At 46.8% G+C, this 20,439-nt stretch overlaps 1 protein-coding gene across 2 annotated transcripts in view; it reads left to right on the top strand.

The window, feature by feature from the left end:
• The window catches only part of CACNA1E (calcium voltage-gated channel subunit alpha1 E), a 382,345-nt gene that overhangs the window by 349,932 nt on the left and 11,974 nt on the right, over positions 1-20,439 (top strand). For both annotated transcript variants that reach the window (XM_041773141.1, XM_041773134.1), the window contains 8 exons: positions 3,406-3,533; positions 8,742-8,838; positions 10,923-11,028; positions 11,875-11,982; positions 12,601-12,701; positions 12,982-13,088; positions 16,816-16,927; positions 19,853-19,981. In XM_041773141.1, the coding sequence (XP_041629075.1) occupies positions 3,406-3,533; positions 8,742-8,838; positions 10,923-11,028; positions 11,875-11,982; positions 12,601-12,701; positions 12,982-13,088; positions 16,816-16,927; positions 19,853-19,981 (888 nt within the window). The remainder of the gene's footprint in view (positions 1-3,405; positions 3,534-8,741; positions 8,839-10,922; positions 11,029-11,874; positions 11,983-12,600; positions 12,702-12,981; positions 13,089-16,815; positions 16,928-19,852; positions 19,982-20,439) is intronic.

The raw sequence follows: 20,439 nt of genomic DNA, 5'->3' as shown, positions 1-20,439 counted from the left end.
GTTAACCTAGCGGGGAGTGAGTCAACTGGAGACTTGGGTAGCCTACATTGTGGTCTTGGCTTTGCTGCTATCCTAGCATGGTCAAAACACTTTCCCTTTTGTAACTTCAGTAAACGAGAGGAAAAATGACTTGATAATAAGGGTATTATTTGCATGGTGAGTGGGTACATGTGTTCTAATACATTCCCTTCTTGTGGGTGTGAAACGTTTTTCAATGAAAAAAAGAACACAAAGCAGCATCTCAGAGGCACAAGGGTAAAACTGTGAGCAGTCTCTCTGTCAACCAGAGTCAAAGGGAGGAAGGCACATAGGGGTATCAGTGCTTGTTGATGGGGTTGTTGTAGGGTGATATGGAGGAGCACATGGAAGGGCATGTGGATAGCTCAGTTTTATCCTACACAGTGTGAGTGTTTAATAATAAATATTTAAAAAGAAACCAAAGATATAACTGGAAAATTAATTAGAGACTATAAAGGTACTTTGAGAATTTTGAGATAGAGGGTGCTGCATAATTCACATTAATGTTATTTTTAAAGAGGCTATATTCAGTACGAGATGATCTGCTTTCAAATCTCAGCTCTACATGAGATTGACTTTGTGACCTTGGGCAAGTCACACAGCTTCTTCACTCCAACCAACCACTCTGGAAAGATTTACTGATACACTGTGATGTGCAGGCTGTGCGCTTGGAGCTAAGAATACAAATATGTCTAGGAAGCACTTGTGTCCTCGAAGGCCCAATGGTAATTAAGTCCGCCTCACAAGGTTAGAGCAGCATTGTAACAAATAATAGGGTTGAGTGTGCACAGCGCACTGTAGAAGACTGTACAAATGTAAAGCAGTGATTATGCTAACAGTTTTTGTTAACATTACTAATAAGTACTTTAAAAGGAGTGTAAAACATGTGTGGATATGCGGAAACCCCTTTATAACCCAGGCAGTGATTGAATATATTCACTGTGCCTCCAATCTCAGTGACAGAAAGAAAGGCCAGCCCATGCTAGGATTAGGTTCAGCAGCATGAGACAGAAGTCCCCGAATAACAGTGGCTTAACCAGGAGAGGTGTTTATTTCCGTCACATGCCAGGAAAGTCTGGGTGAAGGCAATACAGGCTTTTTATGGTGGCTCTACAGAGTGGTTAGCATCCCCAGACATCACCTCCAAGGGCTAGACCTCCAGGAATCCTCTTATATCCTAGACAGTGGGACAGAGGAAGGCAGGTAGGCAGGCGGGCATCACAAGATGGGTTGTTAGGATGCAGGCGGCAGTCTCTCTGTAAAGACTCTCTGAGGAGAAGACTCCAACCACGGCCTGTCTCCAGACTTTCTCCTTGTATGCTGTCTGCATATCTGGCACCTCCATCCACCTAGGAACCAACAGAGAGCCTACTCTCTCACCCCCTCCACCATTGTCTCTCTTAGGCAGGCTTCTTTCACTCATGAGTGACAGAAGGCCCAGCTCCATCTGGCCTAAGCAGAAAGGGATTTTATAGGCACATATACATGCAGAGTCCTAGGGCAGGAGAGGCTCAAGGAAGTTTGTTTGTTTTTAAGATTTTATTTATTTATGCATGAGAGACACAGAGAGAGACAGGCACAAGCACAGGCAGAGGGAGAAGCAGGTTCCATTGGGGGAGCCTGATGTGGGACTCGATTCCAGGACCCCGGGATCACGCCCTGAGCCAAAGGCAGACGCTCAACCACCCAGGCGTCCCTCAAGCAGGTTTCTTTCTCTATTTATGGATCTCTTCTTCCAGGCTCCTCCACATGAGCTCTTTGCTCAAACACCCCCAGCCTGTGTCTCCAGGATGATTGTAACAGCATTTCTAAACCCCAATCCGCACACACTGAAGACTGACAGGGAAGAACGAGTCTATCACCCAGAAGGTTCAGTACCATTTTATTGGCCCTGATTGGATCACCAATCACTGTGGCCCAGAGAACAGGTCAGTGACTGACTGGCTGACGCCTGGGTCACGTGTGACACCCACTGAACCATGTTAACTGGGAATAGGCAGAGGGTGGGGTCTTCAAGAGACCAGATATACAATAAATGAGGACGAGGCAGCCAGGAAGCAAGAACACAATGCTGTTCACTGTACTCAAGTTCTGTCCATTCCACACCCTTTAAGTTTCCTTTCCTATCAACACTGCTATCCTGCCGCTGGCTTGGTCCAGGAGCTCTGCAGACTGCTGCCAAGGGTTCTTTCTGGATGAAACAAACCTTAGTCTCTCTCCCAGTTGAAACCCTTTTGGTGGATTCTGTTGTGTCCTCATAATTTAGACCAGAAATGGGCAAACTAAAGCCTATGGGCCAAATCCAGTGTGCCACCTCTTTTTGTATGGCCCCTGAGCTGCCAATGGTTTTTACATTCTTAAATGGCTAAGGAAAAAAAACCCAAAAGATGGATACTATTTCATGAACTGGAAATTACATGAAATTCACATCCAAACTCCTTTCTGATCCCAATGAAACCTGGGGACACTTCTTTCATGGCTCTTAAAAAAAAATGTAGCATTTATACGTTCCTGATACATCACAGTCTCTGCTAAATACTAAGTAAGACTTTAAGAATATTCAAGTAACAATATCTAGTGAAGGTCTGCTGTGGTTTGTTGTTGTTTGTTTTGTTTAAAGATTTTATGTGTTTATTCATGAGACACAGAGAGAGAAGCAGAGATGCAGGCAGAAGGAGAACAGGCTCCCCATAAGGAGCTTGATACGGGGCTTGATCCCAGGACCCTGGGATCATGACTTGAGCCAAAGGCAGACACTCAACTACTGAGCCACCCAGGCACCCTGCCTGCTGTGTTTTAAGCAAGGAGCTTGGCACAGGAGTGTATCTCTGGACAACAGCTTTCTTATTTCCTCTCCGTAGCACCTGGATCTCTATAACACAGTGGGTGCACAAGAACTGTTGTTGAATAAATAAGTGAGAAAACAGGGTTTTAGAAGCCACTTAGGGGCACGAACAGCTTCCAAGTCATCAAACAGTAAGCCATGCGATGAGCTCTCAGATGCCTTACCAGTTCTTTTGTTGGCTCCTTTTGTGGAGTAAGGGGCGGGGGTGGAAGGAAGGAAGGGAGGGTGGGTGTCAGGCCTTGACTTTGAGAATGTTGTCGCTGTTGCTGCTTCCTCGGCTGCAAAAACACATTAATCGAACAGCTAACAAAATGACTCTTTTTGTGGAGTTCTTTGCAAATATAAAGTGGCATTGAAGAGTGAATGCGGCTTCCACAATGAAATGTGTGGAAATTATAATGAAAACATGTTGCACTGAGCAAGATCAACAGTGTTTTAGTTAGGAACTTCATCCTCACACACTTTTGAATTCTTGGTTTACCTTGAAGCTGTTTTACTGTGTTAGGTTTCCCCTAACTCCTCTTCCCCACCTTGCCCTCCAGATGCTCAACTTGTTTGTGGCCGTCATCATGGACAACTTCGAGTACCTGACTCGGGACTCCTCCATCTTAGGGCCCCACCACTTGGATGAGTTTGTCCGCGTCTGGGCAGAGTATGACCGAGCTGCATGGTGCGTAGGCCTCTTGGCCATCCCGGGGAGCCTGTGTTGAGGGCTTCTGGAGTTCCCAAGGAAGGGGTTGGAACTGGATGCCTGCCTGTGACAGAAGGAGAGGAGATTCCTCTGAGTCATGGCCTGTGGAAGAGCCCAGGCCCTCAGATTGGCTCTGGTATCAGGCCAGTCACCAAAAATGTAGCTTCTTTATCTTCGCTTCCTCTCTCATTCCTTCTGTGACAGGCTTTCCTTTTCTTTGCCAATCTCATCACACAGTCTGTACCTCAGAATGGTTGGGTTCGGTTGCCAGAGGACCTTCCAGTAATCTTTTACTTTTCTTTTTTTTTTTCTTTCCCTTTCAGTGGTTAGTGGGCTCCTTTGAATCACCAGAGTGGGGAGTCGGGGTGGGATGACAAGGGTTTTCTGGACCAGTTGAACATCTGATCATCGCAGTCTATGACAATAGCATTTTATTTCTCATCCCTCTCAAAAGATACTATTGAGATAACTCTGAAATTATGTAAACAAAAAAAAAAAAACCACACACACACAAGCAAGTCATCCATCCAAATGATCCCTTAAATGCTTGAGGATTTTTATTGCATAGAATTGAACTAAATGGCAGGAATTTATGTGAACAACCTCCCCAGATTTCTTTCACTGGTCCAGTATTTCTCCAGTGATGCGCCTTCTTGAGCTTTTGAGCAGGGATTGGCAAACTACAGCCTCAGGACTAAACATGGCCCACTGCCTATTTTTGTAAATAAAGCTTTATTAGAATACAGCCATACTCACTCATTTTTATGTATCATCTATGGCAGCTTTCACACTATAAGGCAGAGTTCTATAGTTGTGACAGAGACAGTGTGACCCTCAAAATCAAAAATATTACCTGAATGTTGACAGAAAAGAATTTGTTGATCCCTGCTTTAGAGTGCGAAGGCAGCATTTTGGCCCTTCATGGTTGAGGACAGGGTGACCATTCTGGGCACATTCACTCCGTAGGTACTTTTCTATCCCGTGTCATTTTAGTTTTAGGACCTTATCTCACCAATCTACCCATTCTGGTCCCCCTCTAAAAATACTACAAGAAAGGCCATCCTTCACAGGAATGGCCCACGTTGCTTCCACCTGGAGCCCCTGCATAATCTGAGACTCCCTAAAATCTACCCTCCTGTGACACTGTTGAACGTGGGTCAGGTGTTGGAAGTGTTGATCATAATTCCTCTTCCCCTCAGTAATTATTAACAACTTAAAGAAAAAAAAAAAACTTAGAGCACACAGTTCTCCAAATCCATTTCTGTTGCCATGGCTTTGCAATGGCTTTTACTTTCTGGACCTACTTTTTAGTAGATAGGCTGCTTAGGAAGCCACCGGCGGTGTGTTAGAGGGAATATAGCCAGGGCCTGCATCAAATCGGCCCTGTGGCCTTGCACAAGTCACATAACCACACTCAGCCTCCTCATCTGTAAAATGGTGATGATGATGATGATGCCCTGCCTACCTTGAAGAGTGGCCATGCAGATTATATTAGATCATGTATGTAACTGTTGTCACAAGTGACAATTACCATACTGGAAAGCAACTAGAAATTATGGAACATTCGTTTGTAAAGCAAGGATGGCCATGAGACAGGGAGCCTGAGAGGGGACATCTTCCCTTGCCTAAGAGAGGAGAACTCCTAGCAGAGGAGCTCATTGCTCACCTAGCCTCAGTCAGGCATCCTTGGCTTTCGGAAATCCCAGCTTCCTGTGCTTTCGTGTTATCTTGGGACCCAAAAAACTTGTGCATTAAACATGCACATCCTCCCCACTCACTCCAGCTGCTGGGAAGAAAGGATTCCATGAGAACTAAAAAAAATCATGAGACTTAGATCTAAGAGCTATGAACAAAAATAGAAAGGAGAACCTCTCCTGCTTCAGAATTCGCAGCGTAATAGTCTGGTTAGAGTTTCATTGGCTTTCTCTTTGAGCTGCACAGTGGGGTGGGGGGAACTAGCAAGGAAAACGTGAGCCAATGTCTTCAAAAGGAAGACTGATACAGAACGCAGAGAACACCAGCTTATAGGAAGCATGAACCCACCCACATCCCATCTCAAGAAACAAAGAACAAATGATTAAATGAACTTCCTCTCAAGAATCAAGAGACTTGAAGTACCGATGAGTTGCTATTTAGAAAAAGAGGAGGAATTAACACCAAAATCAAGAAAAGACTGGAAAGAATAAAGCTGGGGCGGAGCCTCACATGGCTGCTGACAAGGACCGGATCCTCAGAGGTGGACATGATTTCAGGTAGAAACCATGGTCCATACCAGGATGTGGCTTCCTTGTTCTGGTCTCTGACGGAGCAGATGCATTAGCCACTGGAAATGAATCCATTGTTGATTCTGTCCTTCCTGCAGAAAGCCAGGACTCACTAGCAGGCCCTTGTGATAGAAGGGTGATAAGAGCTCACATTGTTCCTGGAATTCTGGCTGGATCAGACCAGGTTGCCTGGGGGCTGGCAGGAGCAGAGGCAGAGGAAGACCATCCATGGGACTCTCCCAGGCTGCTCTCTGAGCACAGACCCGGGCAGGCTCCCACTGAGGTGAGCAGAGCTGGCCCAGGCTGAACTCGGAAACAGTCTGTCACCAGGAGAAGCAAAGCCCTGTGCAAATCCCCTTATGCTAACTCTGCGTCTTGCTAACTAGCCCAACGAGAAATATGTCTCTCCTGGGCTGCAAAGAGATACTGACTTCCACTGCCCCCGACAAGCAGGTCTGAGCAACTGCCTGTCATCAGCATCTGTGAAAAGCACACAGTTAGGCAGTCCACTCCATGGCAGCCTGGCACCTGCTCTCAACAGCTGTCTGAGGCATTTGTGAACCATCAAGCTGCATTCTTCAAGGCCCGGCTCAAGCCACCACTCATTTTCTGCAGCTGGCTGAGTATGGGCCAGATAGGTGTCTCGGGGTGCTCCTGGTCATTTGGCAGTCCCTTTGGGCCTGGGCGGGCTCGGATTTCCTTAGAGAACCAGGGGCAGTGCAGTTCAGCAAGGAGATGGTTGTCTGATGCTTACTGTTCTCAGTTTCTCCTGGCCTGACCTTGCCAGGTCCCAGGAAAAAAAAAAAAAAGCTGCTCTTCCTCTTCCAGCCGTCGACATCATGGCTAAACTGTCATGTCTTTCCCACCCTGTTCTGAGTGTCCTCTATTAACCTGCCTGTGCTTCCTTTACAGCGGCAGGATCCCGTATAAGGATATGTACAAATTAGTGCGGGTGATCTCGCCGCCTCTGGGCCTGGGAGAGAACTGCCCCTACAGGGTGGCTTGCAAGGTTTGCCTCCCAGTCCCCAGCCGTGACCGGCCGTGGGGTGCAACTTCGAACCCTCCTCTCCGTTCTGCTCCACCACCACTGCGCCACATGAGGGAACCTTCATGTTGCTTTCCTTTGAGTTTAAAGAGGTCCAAACCCTCCCAGAACCAGCAGCTGTTACATAAGGAAGAAGAGCACATTTGGGGAGGGGGGGAGGCAGAAAAAAGGACTTAATACAGAAGGCTGATTTGACTTCTCTCACTTTTCAGCACAGGCACACACTCCGTCACGTGTGTATTATACACACACACACACACACACACATATGCACACTCTGTCTCTCTCCCCACTCCGTCTTAACCTGTAGATTGCACCAGAGGGACATCTCTTTCCTCCAGAGAATGTAGACATCTTCACTGGTTTCCCTTCGCTGGAGAACAGAGAGCCTCCTTTCGGTAAAAATAGTGTCATCCTCCCATGTGTAAAGTAGCAGAGTGTGATTCTAGTCATCATCCCTATCCCTGCACATCCTCCAGCTCCTGGGTAGTTTGGCCAGAAGAGATTGTAAAATCTCGAGGATAGAAAGTAGCTGAGAAACCATAAAGAATCAGAGCAAAAGGTGAGAGTGGCGAGAGAGGGTAGCCTTGGTGGCGTGTGGAAGAATGCAGTAGCTCAGGGGGTCTGGGAAGGTCTTTGTAGGTGACGGAGGGCTCCTAAGCAGATTTCTTGCCTTAGGATCCTCCATATACTGCTGAGGGGAGGAAGGGGTCTGTCATAATTGCCACATCACTGCTTATTTATGAGCCCAAGGACGTTGTTCAGGAGCACATAGGACCCCTTGCCCCTTCAACTCTTCCGGGCCCTGGGAGCTCAAGAGGAGTGGCCCTGCCAAGCCTCCATCCAAGGCCAAGCCCGCTAGAGAAGGAAGCCTCTCCTGGTGCTGCAGGAGGGAAGGGTGGGCTCTCTGGGCGTAGCACGGTCCGGCAGCCAGCAGAAGACTTAGGCCCAGGAAGATGCCTGCACGGGCAATGGCAATGGGAAGGAGCTGGCTTGGGGGTTGGTGACACAGTGATCCCGGCCCCCAGGAGGCCAAACAGCTGCCTCTGCTGAGACTCTTTAAACTCCACCCCGGTGAAACCTGCAGCCGCATGTGGGGAGAGCCGGGAGGGCAGCATGGCATGCGAGATGCTCTTCCTCCTTCTGGTTTGGTTTCTTCTGTCCCCAGCATGCCATCACCCTGGGGCATGCCTAGAGTAAAGAGCACTCCTCCCCGCAGAGCCAGGTGGAAGCAACGGCCGACTCGGGAAAGCAGCCCACCACAGTTTCAGTGCAAGTTGCCGCCTCCTGCTGCACACACTCACGGAGGGGGGATACACGATGTTCTTGCCTGTGGGTTCAGAGGAGGAGAAAGGCCCTCCCTCTGGGTCGGGGCCCCATCCCAGCTGGGGCCATAAATCCTAACCCGTGGCTGGAGCACCGTCTATCCGTTTTATACCGCTCACACACAGCCCTGGGAATTGAAAACCGGCTTGTGTTGTTGAATGGGGGTTGGAGAGAGTGAACAGCCCAGTAGGCTCATGACCATCCAGGAGGAGCAAACGAGTCCCCAGGACTGCACACCAAGGTCAGAGGGACCAGAGGCTGCCCTCAATGTTCCCGGGTCTGTGTGGGGCGTGATATAAATCCGCACCAGGATGGAGTCACATGTACGATTTGCCTTGATTAACAGGTTTCCTGTTCTTTTTCTGTTTGTCCATTTTGTTTTGTTTCTCTCCTCCTGTTTTCTGTATTATTTTGTTTGTTTTGTTTCGGCTCTCTGGGAATGCCTGTTCTCCTCTCCTCCCGGTCTGCATCCTGCTCCCCACTTCTGTTCCTTCCCCTGCCACCCTCCCCGCCGACCCGCCCCGTCCCCACTTACCACCCCTCCATGAGCAGTGGCCGCATCCATTATACTGAGATGTATGAAATGCTGACTCTCATGTCACCACCGCTAGGCCTCGGCAAGAGATGTCCCTCCAAAGTGGCATATAAGGTAGACCACCCCTTCCTTTGTTCTGGGCTAGAGACTGGCAGGAAATGGGACCCAGCTGTGGGGAGGCCAGAACATGGGGAGGAAGCTGGGCTGGGGAGGTGGAGGAGGGAACCGAGGGGGAAGGAAATGATGAGATGGAAGGGCAGGGAAGGTTCCTGGAAGCCCAGAGTCCTGAAACAATGTGGAGGATGGTTGGCAAGACTCTTCACCTTGGGGCGTTCTGTGTGTGATTTTGCGTTTCTACAAGCGTGTGGCTTCTTGTGAGCAGATTACTAGGAAGGAGGTGTTAACTAGCGTGTTTTTGCAGAGGAGGCAGAGTGGTGACCGGTAGGATAGCATATATGCACAAGAAGGAAGTCTACAGCAAAACCGCTATCAGAGCCTGTTAAAAAAAAAAAACAAAACTCAAATAGACAAACTAAGGAAATAATGCAGAAATGTATCTAAACTCGGTTCCAGAAATTTGTAGGAGAGAGGCAAATCCTTAACAAATTTCTTCTTCTTTGACATAGGAAGGAACTGTGGCATGGTTCCTTCTAGATATCGGGAGAAAAAGAAGAACATGAGTTCTATGATACATGAAGAAGGATCCGACCCCCTTCCCCCATCAGCTCAGCTGCCAGGTTCTCTTGTCAGTACAAGAGAAAAGGTGACAACGGGCACAAGTTGTGCTCAGCATTAGATTTGCATTACTGGCCTCACTGATGATGGGGGCTGGCCCCATAGTGACAGGTGGATTCCCCATGGCTTGCTCAGCAGCATTATATATTGGAAGTCACCTGCCATTAGGGTACCCAGAGCTTTAGGGCCTAATTTTTTTTCTCCACCCATTAGTAATAGTTCCTGTATGGTGTTTAGGCTGACCCAGAACTCTGGAGCTCTTTCATCTAGGAACACACCACAGCAATGTGCCACTTGTCTAGAAGCTTAAGGAAGTGGGAGAGAGATGGAACTCAGAAACAAACAAGAAACTGACTTTACACTCTAAGACACCATGTCTGTGGAATCACATTAGGCGAGATGTTCCAATGGCGCATTAGAGATCCTGCCTTGGGAAGAGACACGTCCCTCCCTGCTAGGCTGGTGGTTCTGCCAGAGGACCTTCTGCTGCTGCTACCTCAAAGTTGTACAGCTCCAGAGAGCATCTCCTTGGAACAGGGCCCTTTAGGGTCCGGCACATGGCTCTCCATGCACAGCTGATGGGCTGGCATCCTTTTTGCTCATGATGGCCACATCCAAAAGTACCAGGTGGTGGAATGTGGCATTGAGTTCTTTGAACTTCTGGGATGAAGTTTGGAGGGAGAGAGGGTGCCGGGATGGGGTCGGGGGAGGTAAAGGATTCCAAAAGCAAGATACTCTCTGGAAAGTGGATTTGGCCATTTCAGTTTGATCCTTTCGTCTGGGTAAGGGGAACAAGGCCTGCCCACTCTGCTCCTGCCTTGGTCACCCTTCTCTCATTTTCTCTCCTCTGCTCTCCCAACCTTCTTCCCCTAGACCCTGTTTGCACTCTCTTCCTTTTCCATCCTGCTCCACCTCATCCTTTGGATAAGTTGGACTTATGCATGTTTAATCATGTGCTGGCAAATTTCACCTTTTAAAGACTCAAAAAGGGGGCATCAGGATGCATCTTTCAAGTCAAATAAGCAAAGCAGAATCTCCCCCATCCCTGTCTTTCCGTGTGCATTTTGGGGGCATCCATGGGACAAGGGGGAACAGAGCAGCCTCGAATCAGGGAATGGAGTCACCTCCCAGAGCTGACTCTTCTCTCTGAGCCATTTCTCTTAGAAATCACTTTCCACCCCTATCAAAGACATTCCTAGGACCATGGAGGAGTCCTGCAGAATGCTCAGTCCCCCTTCTTTTGGAATTCGGCACCATCCCCTAGGAAAAAACAAACCCAATAACTACATAGCAGTGAATGAACCCTAAGTGAGAAGCAAGGAGAGGAGGTGGGAATGGGGACAGGGAATCCTTGCCCTTCTTTTTTGTCTCTGCATTTGACCCCTGTAATTTGCTTCTCTGCTCACCGAGGTTTCTTTCGATATTTTTTTCCTCCTGCTGTTTCTTTTCTCTCTTTCACACAGAGGTTGGTCCTAATGAATATGCCAGTAGCTGAGGACATGACGGTCCACTTCACCTCCACACTGATGGCTCTGATCCGGACAGCCCTGGACATCAAAATCGCCAAAGGTGAGCTGGGGATGGAAAAAACAGGAGTCTAGAACAACTCACCCAAGGTGGCAGAGGATGGAGAGGTGCAAACTTGCATCCGTCTGATAGCGCCACGATGTGCAAATGTGCTACAGGGTCCTAGTTTCACCTCTGACTCAGAAATGTTTGCCATTTCTCCCTGGAAAAATGGTTTGATAATCTCTGTGGCTCCTTTCAGCTCACCAGCATGTGCTCTTCAGTGGCTGGCACACAGTAGGCATTTTAGAAGTGTTTGCTTATTGAACAAATGAGTTTTGATTTTGTCTTTTTCTTATGTGGTTTCTCTATGATGCCCTGGAAGGTGTGTGATGGGTGCTCTCAGGGCAGTCCTTTGCTCCTCTCAATTTCTGATTCAGTGATTTAGGAGAGAAAAGGATCACTACTTCTAGAGACCTCCAGCCTGCCTGCTCTTGCCTGATCCAACTCCTCTTTAAAATCAGGTCACTCAGACTATGGAGTCAGACTTGCTGGAAGAATTGATGTACGTATAATGAGGCAGGGGAGGCTCCTTATGGCTCTTTTCATTTTGTCCTCTGATACATTAAGCACCTGGGAGGTGTTTCAAATGAATGAGGAAGGTGCTCTTGGTCTTGGGGCCTCAGATCTCTGTGACAAGGTATCTCTGAGTCACTAGAAAGGGGAGCCAAAATGTGTTCTGCTTCTTCAGCAGAAAGACGTGGTATTACAAGATCCACTGTCACCAAGTGCCAAGATTTCCTCTGAGGATATGAGGTGCCATGCTGATTCAGCTCCCACCCCCATCTACTCCCTCCAGCCTTGTTATTTGTGTGTCTGTTCTATTTATTAAAATTTCTCTTTTTCTAGGTGGTGCAGACAGGCAGCAGCTAGACTCGGAGCTGCAAAAGGAGACCCTGGCCATATGGCCTCACCTGTCCCAGAAGATGCTAGACCTGCTTGTGCCCATGCCCAAAGGTGTGGGGTCTCCTCCTGGGTAGTGTTGTCGCTGTGGGCTCAGCATACCAAGGTCACATCTGTCGGGTGGAGTGGGGGGAATAGGAAGTGATCAAGGAGATAAGGAAAGGTGGCTATTTTATCCTTAGGGGAAATCCAAATCCCCACTTCTTAATCCCTTTTGCATGAATTGGAAGGTTTTGTTTGTTTTCTCCCCACCCCCTCCAAGATTGGTCACTATAGTTGTGGGTAAAACTTCTTGAGTGCATAGCTCTCTCCCTACACATGATAGTGTTCAGCAAACCCTCCCACAGTTGGGAATAAGGTGACTTATTCTATGCAGCTGTGACTTAGAGATAGCACTGGAGATCAGCAGAGGTGATGCTTATTAATACATGGGTTATCATCAGCATCCTTACCCTCTCTGGGTGGCTGTGGAAGCTCCCCGAGGGTAGATACAGGACCTCGTCACTTTGTATCCCCAGGGTCCGGCACCTGTGGCACTCTCCATAAATGTTGGCTAGATGGGTGGCTGAGGGAGCAGACCTGCTTCAGAGAGTGGGAAAGCTTGTGAGGTGTCCTCACTCTCTGCCACCTGTCTTCTCCCTATTCCCTTCCATGCCACACTTGTGGTTTTAGCCTCTGACCTGACTGTGGGCAAAATCTATGCAGCAATGATGATCATGGACTACTATAAACAGAGTAAGGTGAAGAAACAGAGGCAGCAGCTGGAGGAACAGGTGAGAGTCGAGGACAACTTGGGAGTGGGTGGGCCACGAGGAGTCCCAGGAAGGCCCCTATAGGGACAGGCCTGCGCCTCCCTGGGGTATGGTGCCCTGCAAGCGCTAGAAGCAGAGGAAGGGGTGCAGCGTGCAGGAACCTTCTAGTGTTGGAGATTAGAAACTCAGGGGATCAGAGGATCAGGCATGCTCCTGTCTTACCCAAGTAATTTGTATTTCCCATCCCCCCATGAGCATACCCCATAGTCACATGAGTTCCTTTTTCTGACTTTTAATACAGAAAAATGCACCCATGTTCCAGCGAATGGAGCCCTCATCTCTGCCTCAGGAGATCATTGCTAATGCCAAAGCCCTGCCCTATCTCCAGCAGGACCCTGTTTCAGGCCTGTGAGTATTACCAAAGGTCCACAGCTGGCCTGCTTGCATCCCATCACCAGTGCCATCATGCAGGCCCAGAAACGCCTAAGAAATAATAGTTCTAAGCCAAGCAATCCTTTCTCTGAGGTTGAGACAACAATATTTTTTTTTATTTTAAAACAGTTCTTCAGCAAGGGTAATAGTGAGTTCGGCACTGGGGCCAGCCCGAGAGAGAGAGAGAGAGAGAGAGAGAGAGAGAGCGAGTGCACTGTGAACGGACAAAGAAGGAAGGGCACATGTTAGTGTCATCACTCTACAACTAAGAAACTGGAGACTAAATAAGCTGCCCAAAGTCATGTGGCTAGTAGGAAGCTGAACTGAGGTTAAGTTTGTTATCCTTAACTCCAGAGTATTCCCACTGCACTATTATCAGTAATGAACAAAAGGAATGTTAGATAAGGAAAAGAAAAAAAAAAAAAGCCTGTATTAGAAGTGGAAACAAAACATCAGTTAAGGAAGTTGCCAACTCTTAGCCCCTCCATTGGTCGTTAGCCTAAATGATGTATTATGGCATACATATCTCGTTATAATAACACAATCTTTCTGTCATCAGCAAACACGTACAAGTATCCAAAGGACAGGAGTCCCTCTACCTCACATGAGGAAGTTTTTGTGGTTGGATTTAAGCCAGTCCTAGTTCTCATGGAGCCAGTAATCACCAAATACCACAACTTCAGTAATTATCAGAGGAATGAAATCAGGGCCTGGGAATGGGTCAGAAGGCCATTTGGAATTTCTCACACCACGAATCCCTTTCAGCCTGTGGTGTTAGACACCTGTGCTTGAAAAGCACTGATCTCAGAGGTCACAAGGTAACACATGTGCAAGAGAAGCAAAGGACTAACATCATGATCAAAGCTATTATTGATCTTTACAAATATTTGATGGTATAAGATAGCAAGGTGTGAAAAAAAAAAGATAGCAAGGTATGGCTTCACGTGTCTACAGAAAACCAAGAGATGTTTATCTTTGGTCTGTGCAGGAAGGGAGGTATGACTGGAGCAGTGGAAGTCCAGTGTCTTTCTCAAGGACTTTGGCTTAGAAAGGAGGGCACCCCTCCACTGAGATCTCCCTCACCCCACCAGTTTACCATACATGCCTCCCACCATGGCATCAAACCACTTTATTCCCATGTTTATTAATTCATTTAACTCCTTGATTTGACCAATATTTTTTTAAAAATCCCGTATGATAGAAAAGCTGGCTCAGACACTTGGGCTTTTGCTGATCACAGCCCTCATGGAGACGAATCCTGAAAAAAAAAATTACAAAAGCAAAGAAGGTTAAAATGCAGAAGGGTAGCCTATTGCGATGCCACCGAAGGGAAGTAGCACATCTGGTTCGAGGGTTTGGGGAGGCCTCCCTGTGCAAAGTGAGACTCAAACCCATGGTCTTCAAGGCAGGGGAGAGTGGGATAAGCCTCAGGAACCTGACAACTGTCAGAATGGCTGGAGCACAGGTTGCTCAGTGAGGCCAACAGGTGGAAGCATTATAAGCAGAATACAGAAGTGAGAGTTTATCTAAGGGCCATGGGGTTTTACTCATCAGTGAGACATGATCAGACTTGGGCTTTTTAAAGATGATTCTTGAAACCAGTCTGGACAATAGAACTGCTTTTAGTATGTGACTGCCATTGTGCTAATCATTAATGACTGTGACTTGGACTAACAGGCTGGAGATGAGGTGAGATGCTCAGACCTGAAATATTTCCAGTAGGGAGACTGGGTGGGATTTGATGATTGATTTGCCTCAGGGGGTGAAGGAGAGGGAAAAATAAAAGATGACTCCCAAGTTTCTGGCCTACACCTTGGGGTGGATGTTGGCATGTTTCCTGAAAGGGGGGGGGGGCACTGGTGGAGGAGCAGGCTGGTTCCTCAGGACCTCCTGCCGTCATTGAGCTTACCCCTGCTGGAAAGCCACTCATGAAGCAGAATTGCTGGAAAGAAGAACAGTTGTCATTTTCTGTGATTTGTATGAGGAAGAAAACAACATGGCACAATCTGAGTTCATGTGAGCTCTGGCAAGGGGAAAAGTCAAAGCGTATTTCCTTCACAAGGTGAATTTGAAAGAATGAATTCAAAATGATATGAAAAGAGTTGGGTTGGGAAAAAAAGCTTTCTGCTCTCTGGGAAGAGTCTGTATTAACGTCTTGAGGCAGAGAGAAGCCGGGCGGGCACATTCAATGAACTAGGAGAGTCCAGTGTGTCTGAAATTCAGGAGCAGGAGGTACAGGGCAAGAGAAAGGAACTAGATCATGAGAGGCCATATTCCAGACTTTATCCTGACAATGAGGAACCAGACAAGGTTTTTAAAGTAGGAAGGACATCATCTCGCTTCAAGTTCTTCAACTCTATGAGCTTGTTTGGTGATCCCAAGGGTCCTCTCTACCTGTGGGAGATTCTGGGATTTCTCATAGAGCAGTGCTCATCTTGCTCCTCGAGGTTCTCAGAAGGCCTCTGAGGAAGATGACTGACATGTAAGCCAGTCATTTAAATATCAGATAACTCTGTGTCAGTTGTGAGAATTCAGCAAACATCCTCCTGGCAGCAAGGGGACAGGTGGGGATGACTCTGCTCTTCAGATCTCTCCCTGTGATCCCAGTCCAGGTAAGATTGTGCCTGTGGATTAATTTTTAAGTAAATTTGTTCATGCCTCGCATTTTCCAGTGGATGCATTCATGAGTGCAATACCCTCAACGATGAAATGGCTGTCCCTGGAGCACGAGATGATGCCCCATCTCTCCCTTCCGGCTCCACCATTATTGAGAGCTGTGGCTCAGTCCCTGACCACTGTCCCTCCCACCACCAGGAAGCTTACTCTGCATTCTTGAGGAGGTCAGAGGGCACCTGGTACTATGCTAGTAGCAGTGAATGGCAGCAACAGCCATCTTCTCAGGAGAGACTGGCTACTTCTGTTTCTCCTAAGTAGCCCTTTGGACCCCATTTGGCTAAGAGTGCCTACAGATACCAAGCAGTGATTTAATAACAGGCACATTGGGACAGCTCACCATAGCTTTCATTCACAGGCCTCTTACCTCATCACCATTTCGGTATCCTCCTCCATAGCCATCAACCCAGAAGTTACCAACCTTCCTCACCACCACCTCAGAGATCATTGCACCTAGTTCCTAAACCAACAGACATAGTGTCTGGCACAGAGCCATCCTTCGATAAATGCTCATGGCATTGAATTGTTTAGTTTGGCCAAGGATGTTGGCATAATAAAACCGTATTTCTACTGAAACTGGAGGAAATTATTTAAAAGACCATGACTGCTTAATATTTAAACAAACTGTTCACTGTTTAAACTACAGTATTTTTTTTTTTCCTGCTGAAGGGAGAAACTGAGCAGAAACAGGTTTGTAATCGAGCACTGGTCTTCCATATGGCTGAGTGTGACAAATAATGCCGTTTGTCACAGATAGTCTAGTCACCAGCAGAATGATGAATGGTTCCAAATACAGGTTGAAAACAGTGGCTTCTCCTTTCCAATGCTTTTTTTTTTTCTTTTTTACTTTTTAATTCTAGGATCCAGCCTGTCAGTTACCAGCCTTACAAAGCCAGCCAGTACTGATAGGTGTCACCCTTTGCCTGGGAAGGAAGTCCTATCTGGGGTGGGAATTAGTAGCGGCAGCTATGACATGACTTTCTCTTTCTCTCATGAACACGTTACCTCTTACTTTGCCATTGCTTTTCAGGAGTGGCCGTAGTGGATACCCTTCGATGAGTCCACTCTCCCCCCAGGAAATATTCCAATTGGCTTGTATGGATCCAGCCGATGATGGACAGTTCCAGGAACAGCAGTCTCTGGTGAATCAATGAGTTACATGACCTCACAAATACATCCTTGGTTTCCTGATCCCTCCCACTGTCATTTCCAAATTTTATTTCATAGCTAAAGGTTTATCAGGAAAACCTTGCTAGTTAGTCACCCTCCTGTCCCTCCTTTCATGGTTCAGTTTCTCATGTTCTCTGACAAATGCTCCCTCTGTGGGTTTTAGAATCCCAGAGGCCCCTTACCTGCAGCAGGTACTTCAATTGCTTCAGGCCAAACCTTCTTAATTTATGCCTGCAAGCAGCAAATATAGAAGCAAGAGTCACAAATTCTTGCCTTTGATATAGAGCCTTAGGATGAATCATCAGAATGAGTGGAACCAAATGGACAGCTTACTGTAGCCAGGTGCTGTTTCTGGGAATCACAGGAATGCTCTATGCCAGCCCTTTGGAGGTACTCATCTCCTGGGTAACTCAGGGGGTCAGATGTGAGTGACTTAGCTATCTGCTAAGAGTTACAGAAGAATTTCTTACCTTTTTTCTGTGTCCCTTTTGGTCACAATTCTATAAATCAAGTTCATATAGGAGGTCCCTAAAATCCCTCTCTAGAGCCTAGAGTTTTTCATTAACATAAATGGTAAAATTCCCGAGAAACCTATTGAATCAGGTTGAAGCTTGAAGAAGGCAGGTTGCGGGGGCGGGGGGGGGGGGATGTAGCATTGCCTTTAGATTTTGCTAATGCAAAGCTAAAATGCGATTCTTAATGATAATAGACTTTACTATTAACCTTAGTTCAGGAGTTGTGAGAGCAAGTTCCCTCCAGAGCTTAGAATAAAGCTCAAGTGTTCGCAAGTCTGGAAAGGAAAAGACAAAACTCAACATTTGCAAAAGTCCATATTAGACAGTTTATCCTGAGTTCTGTGTCACTTTGATTATAATTCATCTGTGTTTTTTCTCTTCCCTTCTCTCCTGACCCCCTCCACTGCTACCGTGCACCCCAGAGCCATCCTGGATGGATGATGTGGGTGGAGTGTGGGACTGGCCTGTTTATGGAGTACATGTCTGTTGGCATAGGTACCCTTAGAGGGAGGGCAAGACCCTCCACTAGCTCAGACAAATAGGTGATTCCAACTCCTGCAACTGCTGAGACAGGGAATTCTGTGTAGATGTGTGGGAGACTGCTAGACCAGACCCTCTCAGAGTGGGTTTTCTTGGTAAGGTAAGCAGGAATCCTTGGACTAATTCCCTGCCTTCCTTTATGAGGAACTTAGCACCATGGACTAATTGGTACAGATAGTTTGATTCTTAAAAGTGCCTCTCAGCATTTTACAGCTTGTCTGCCTGATGATGCATCTGGCTGGGAAAATCTCAATAATGTGTCCTTTCTTTCACAGGGAGGCTTCATTACATCATTATTTCTGTGGGTTCCCCGGGGCTGAGCCGTAGTGCCAGGACTTTTTGGATCTGTGTTCATCTCATTGTCAGTACTGGTGTCTGTAATTCAGTTCAGGTGTCAGCCTGTGCTACACACTCACCACTGTGTACTCCTGCCCATCCTCGGGGCCCCCTGCTCCACGTCCGGAGGCGTGGCCATGATTTGTGCGTGTGTCTTATACCACCTCTCACACCTCACAAACTGCAGTGTTGTTACCACGTCTGTTTTAAGTTGGACCTGTGTGCTTTATAAAGCATGTACTGCAAACACTATAGTTTCCTCAAGAAGTGCACATATCACATGTCCTAGATGGGCAGTCCTCCCATGCGCACCAGAAACCACCTGGCCAAATGATCTTGGAGACTAAGGGGGAGGGTCTTGAGCACCCTTTCCTTCAGCAGTCCCCTATTTAAACAACTAGGTTTTTAGGGTGTCATTCCCTAAATATAAAATAGCCTTTTTTTCTAGTATAATCTCCAGATGTCCAGGATATTTCTAGGTCTCTTTGGTGTCCCATGTAAACATTTCTAAGGCAACTCTACCCCTTATGCAGTGACAGTAGCTATCTGTGTAGATCATGTACAGTTGCCAAACTAATATTCTTTAACCAGGAAAATCACATAAAAGAGCTGGTAGGACCTTAGAGATTTCCAATCCAACCTTCTAATGTTCTCGGGTGGCACAGCGGAATATAATAGCCACCACCCACATGTGGCCATTGAGCACTTGAAATGTGACTAGTCCAAATTGAGATGTGCTAGAAGTAGAAAATACATGCCCATGTCAAAGATGTAGAGGGAAAAAAAGTGAAACATCCCCATTTTTAGATTGATTACATGTTGACATGAGAATATTTGAATATATTGGGTTGAATAAAATATATTACATTGGATGTTTTTAAAGACTTTTTAAAATGTAGTTACTAGGACATTTAAAATTAGAGGTAGTTCGTGTAATATTTTTATTTGACTTCCCTAGTCTAGAGCATCCCTGACAGATGGCCATCTATCACATTTTTTGAATGGTTTTAATCACAAGAAAGCTCTCAGCTAATAAATCACGTGGCTTAAGGTATGAGCTGATGTGTTTGACACCAGAAATTAGTGACTTTCCTTAGAACAGTGGTTTCTGTTTGATAAATAACTTCATCACATTAAGAGAAGAATCCTAACACTACCAACTATCAGAAAGTAAACTTCACATATCTAAGAACTATTATGAGTGATACTGTTTTACAAAACTAGCCAATCTGAAGCACTGCTTCGTGGTAAATAAGACGATACTTGACTAGAAAAGGCCATCTTTACTTTTTTATTCCCAGTAGAGCTTTCTATCTGGGACATCTGGTATACCACATGTGCACACACGGATGCACCCACATATACACATACAACTGAGACCTCAGAGATGCAAGTCTCTCTTCTAAAAGCCATTCTTGTCATGGAGGAGGCCGAATCATCCACTGGAGGTGAGAAGCAATGAGATGGAACCGAGTCCCACAAGCTTGGCTGTGTGTTTATTTCCAGGAGCCAGAGGTTAGTGAATTAAAAAGCGTGCAGTCCTCTAACCATGGCATCTACCTTCCTTCGGACACCCAGGAGCATACGGGATCTGGGAGGGCATCTTCTATGCCACGCCTGACTGTGGATCCCCAGGTAAAAAGCTATTACCACCTGCCATGTGTAGTGGCATCCTGGGCTGTATTGGATTGGTGGGTTATGACAAAACATCTGATATTTTCAGGTGAGCCCTTGATTTGCCCCCTCCCTTCCCTATAGGCAAAGTCTGGCTTATGGACCTTCTCTATAGAGCCTGCTCCTCCAAGATGTGTTTTCAGTGAAGCCCCAACCATAACAAGCTAGGCAGCAAAATGGTATAACTCCTTCTGGATGGGCTCAATATCCTCAAGACTTAACCAGCCATGCAAGAAATATTTTCCAGGATTTTCCTTGTGTTTTTTCCCCCCTTTCCTCCTTTCCTGGATCCCCCAGCACATACGCAGTTACTTACACACACAGCTCTGTGTCAGGACCGTCTGTCCTAACCAGTGCAGGCCACGCCTCATTTCTTTGTCTGTTTTCCTGGCTTCTTTTTTCTGTCTGTCTGTCTTACA

The sequence above is a fragment of the Vulpes lagopus genome, chromosome 1 (assembly GCF_018345385.1).
Source record: "Vulpes lagopus strain Blue_001 chromosome 1, ASM1834538v1, whole genome shotgun sequence".
In the NCBI taxonomy this organism is placed as follows: Eukaryota; Metazoa; Chordata; class Mammalia; order Carnivora; family Canidae; genus Vulpes; species Vulpes lagopus.
Note: the sequence above shows the minus strand (reverse complement) of the source record. Positions and strands in the feature narration are given on the sequence as shown.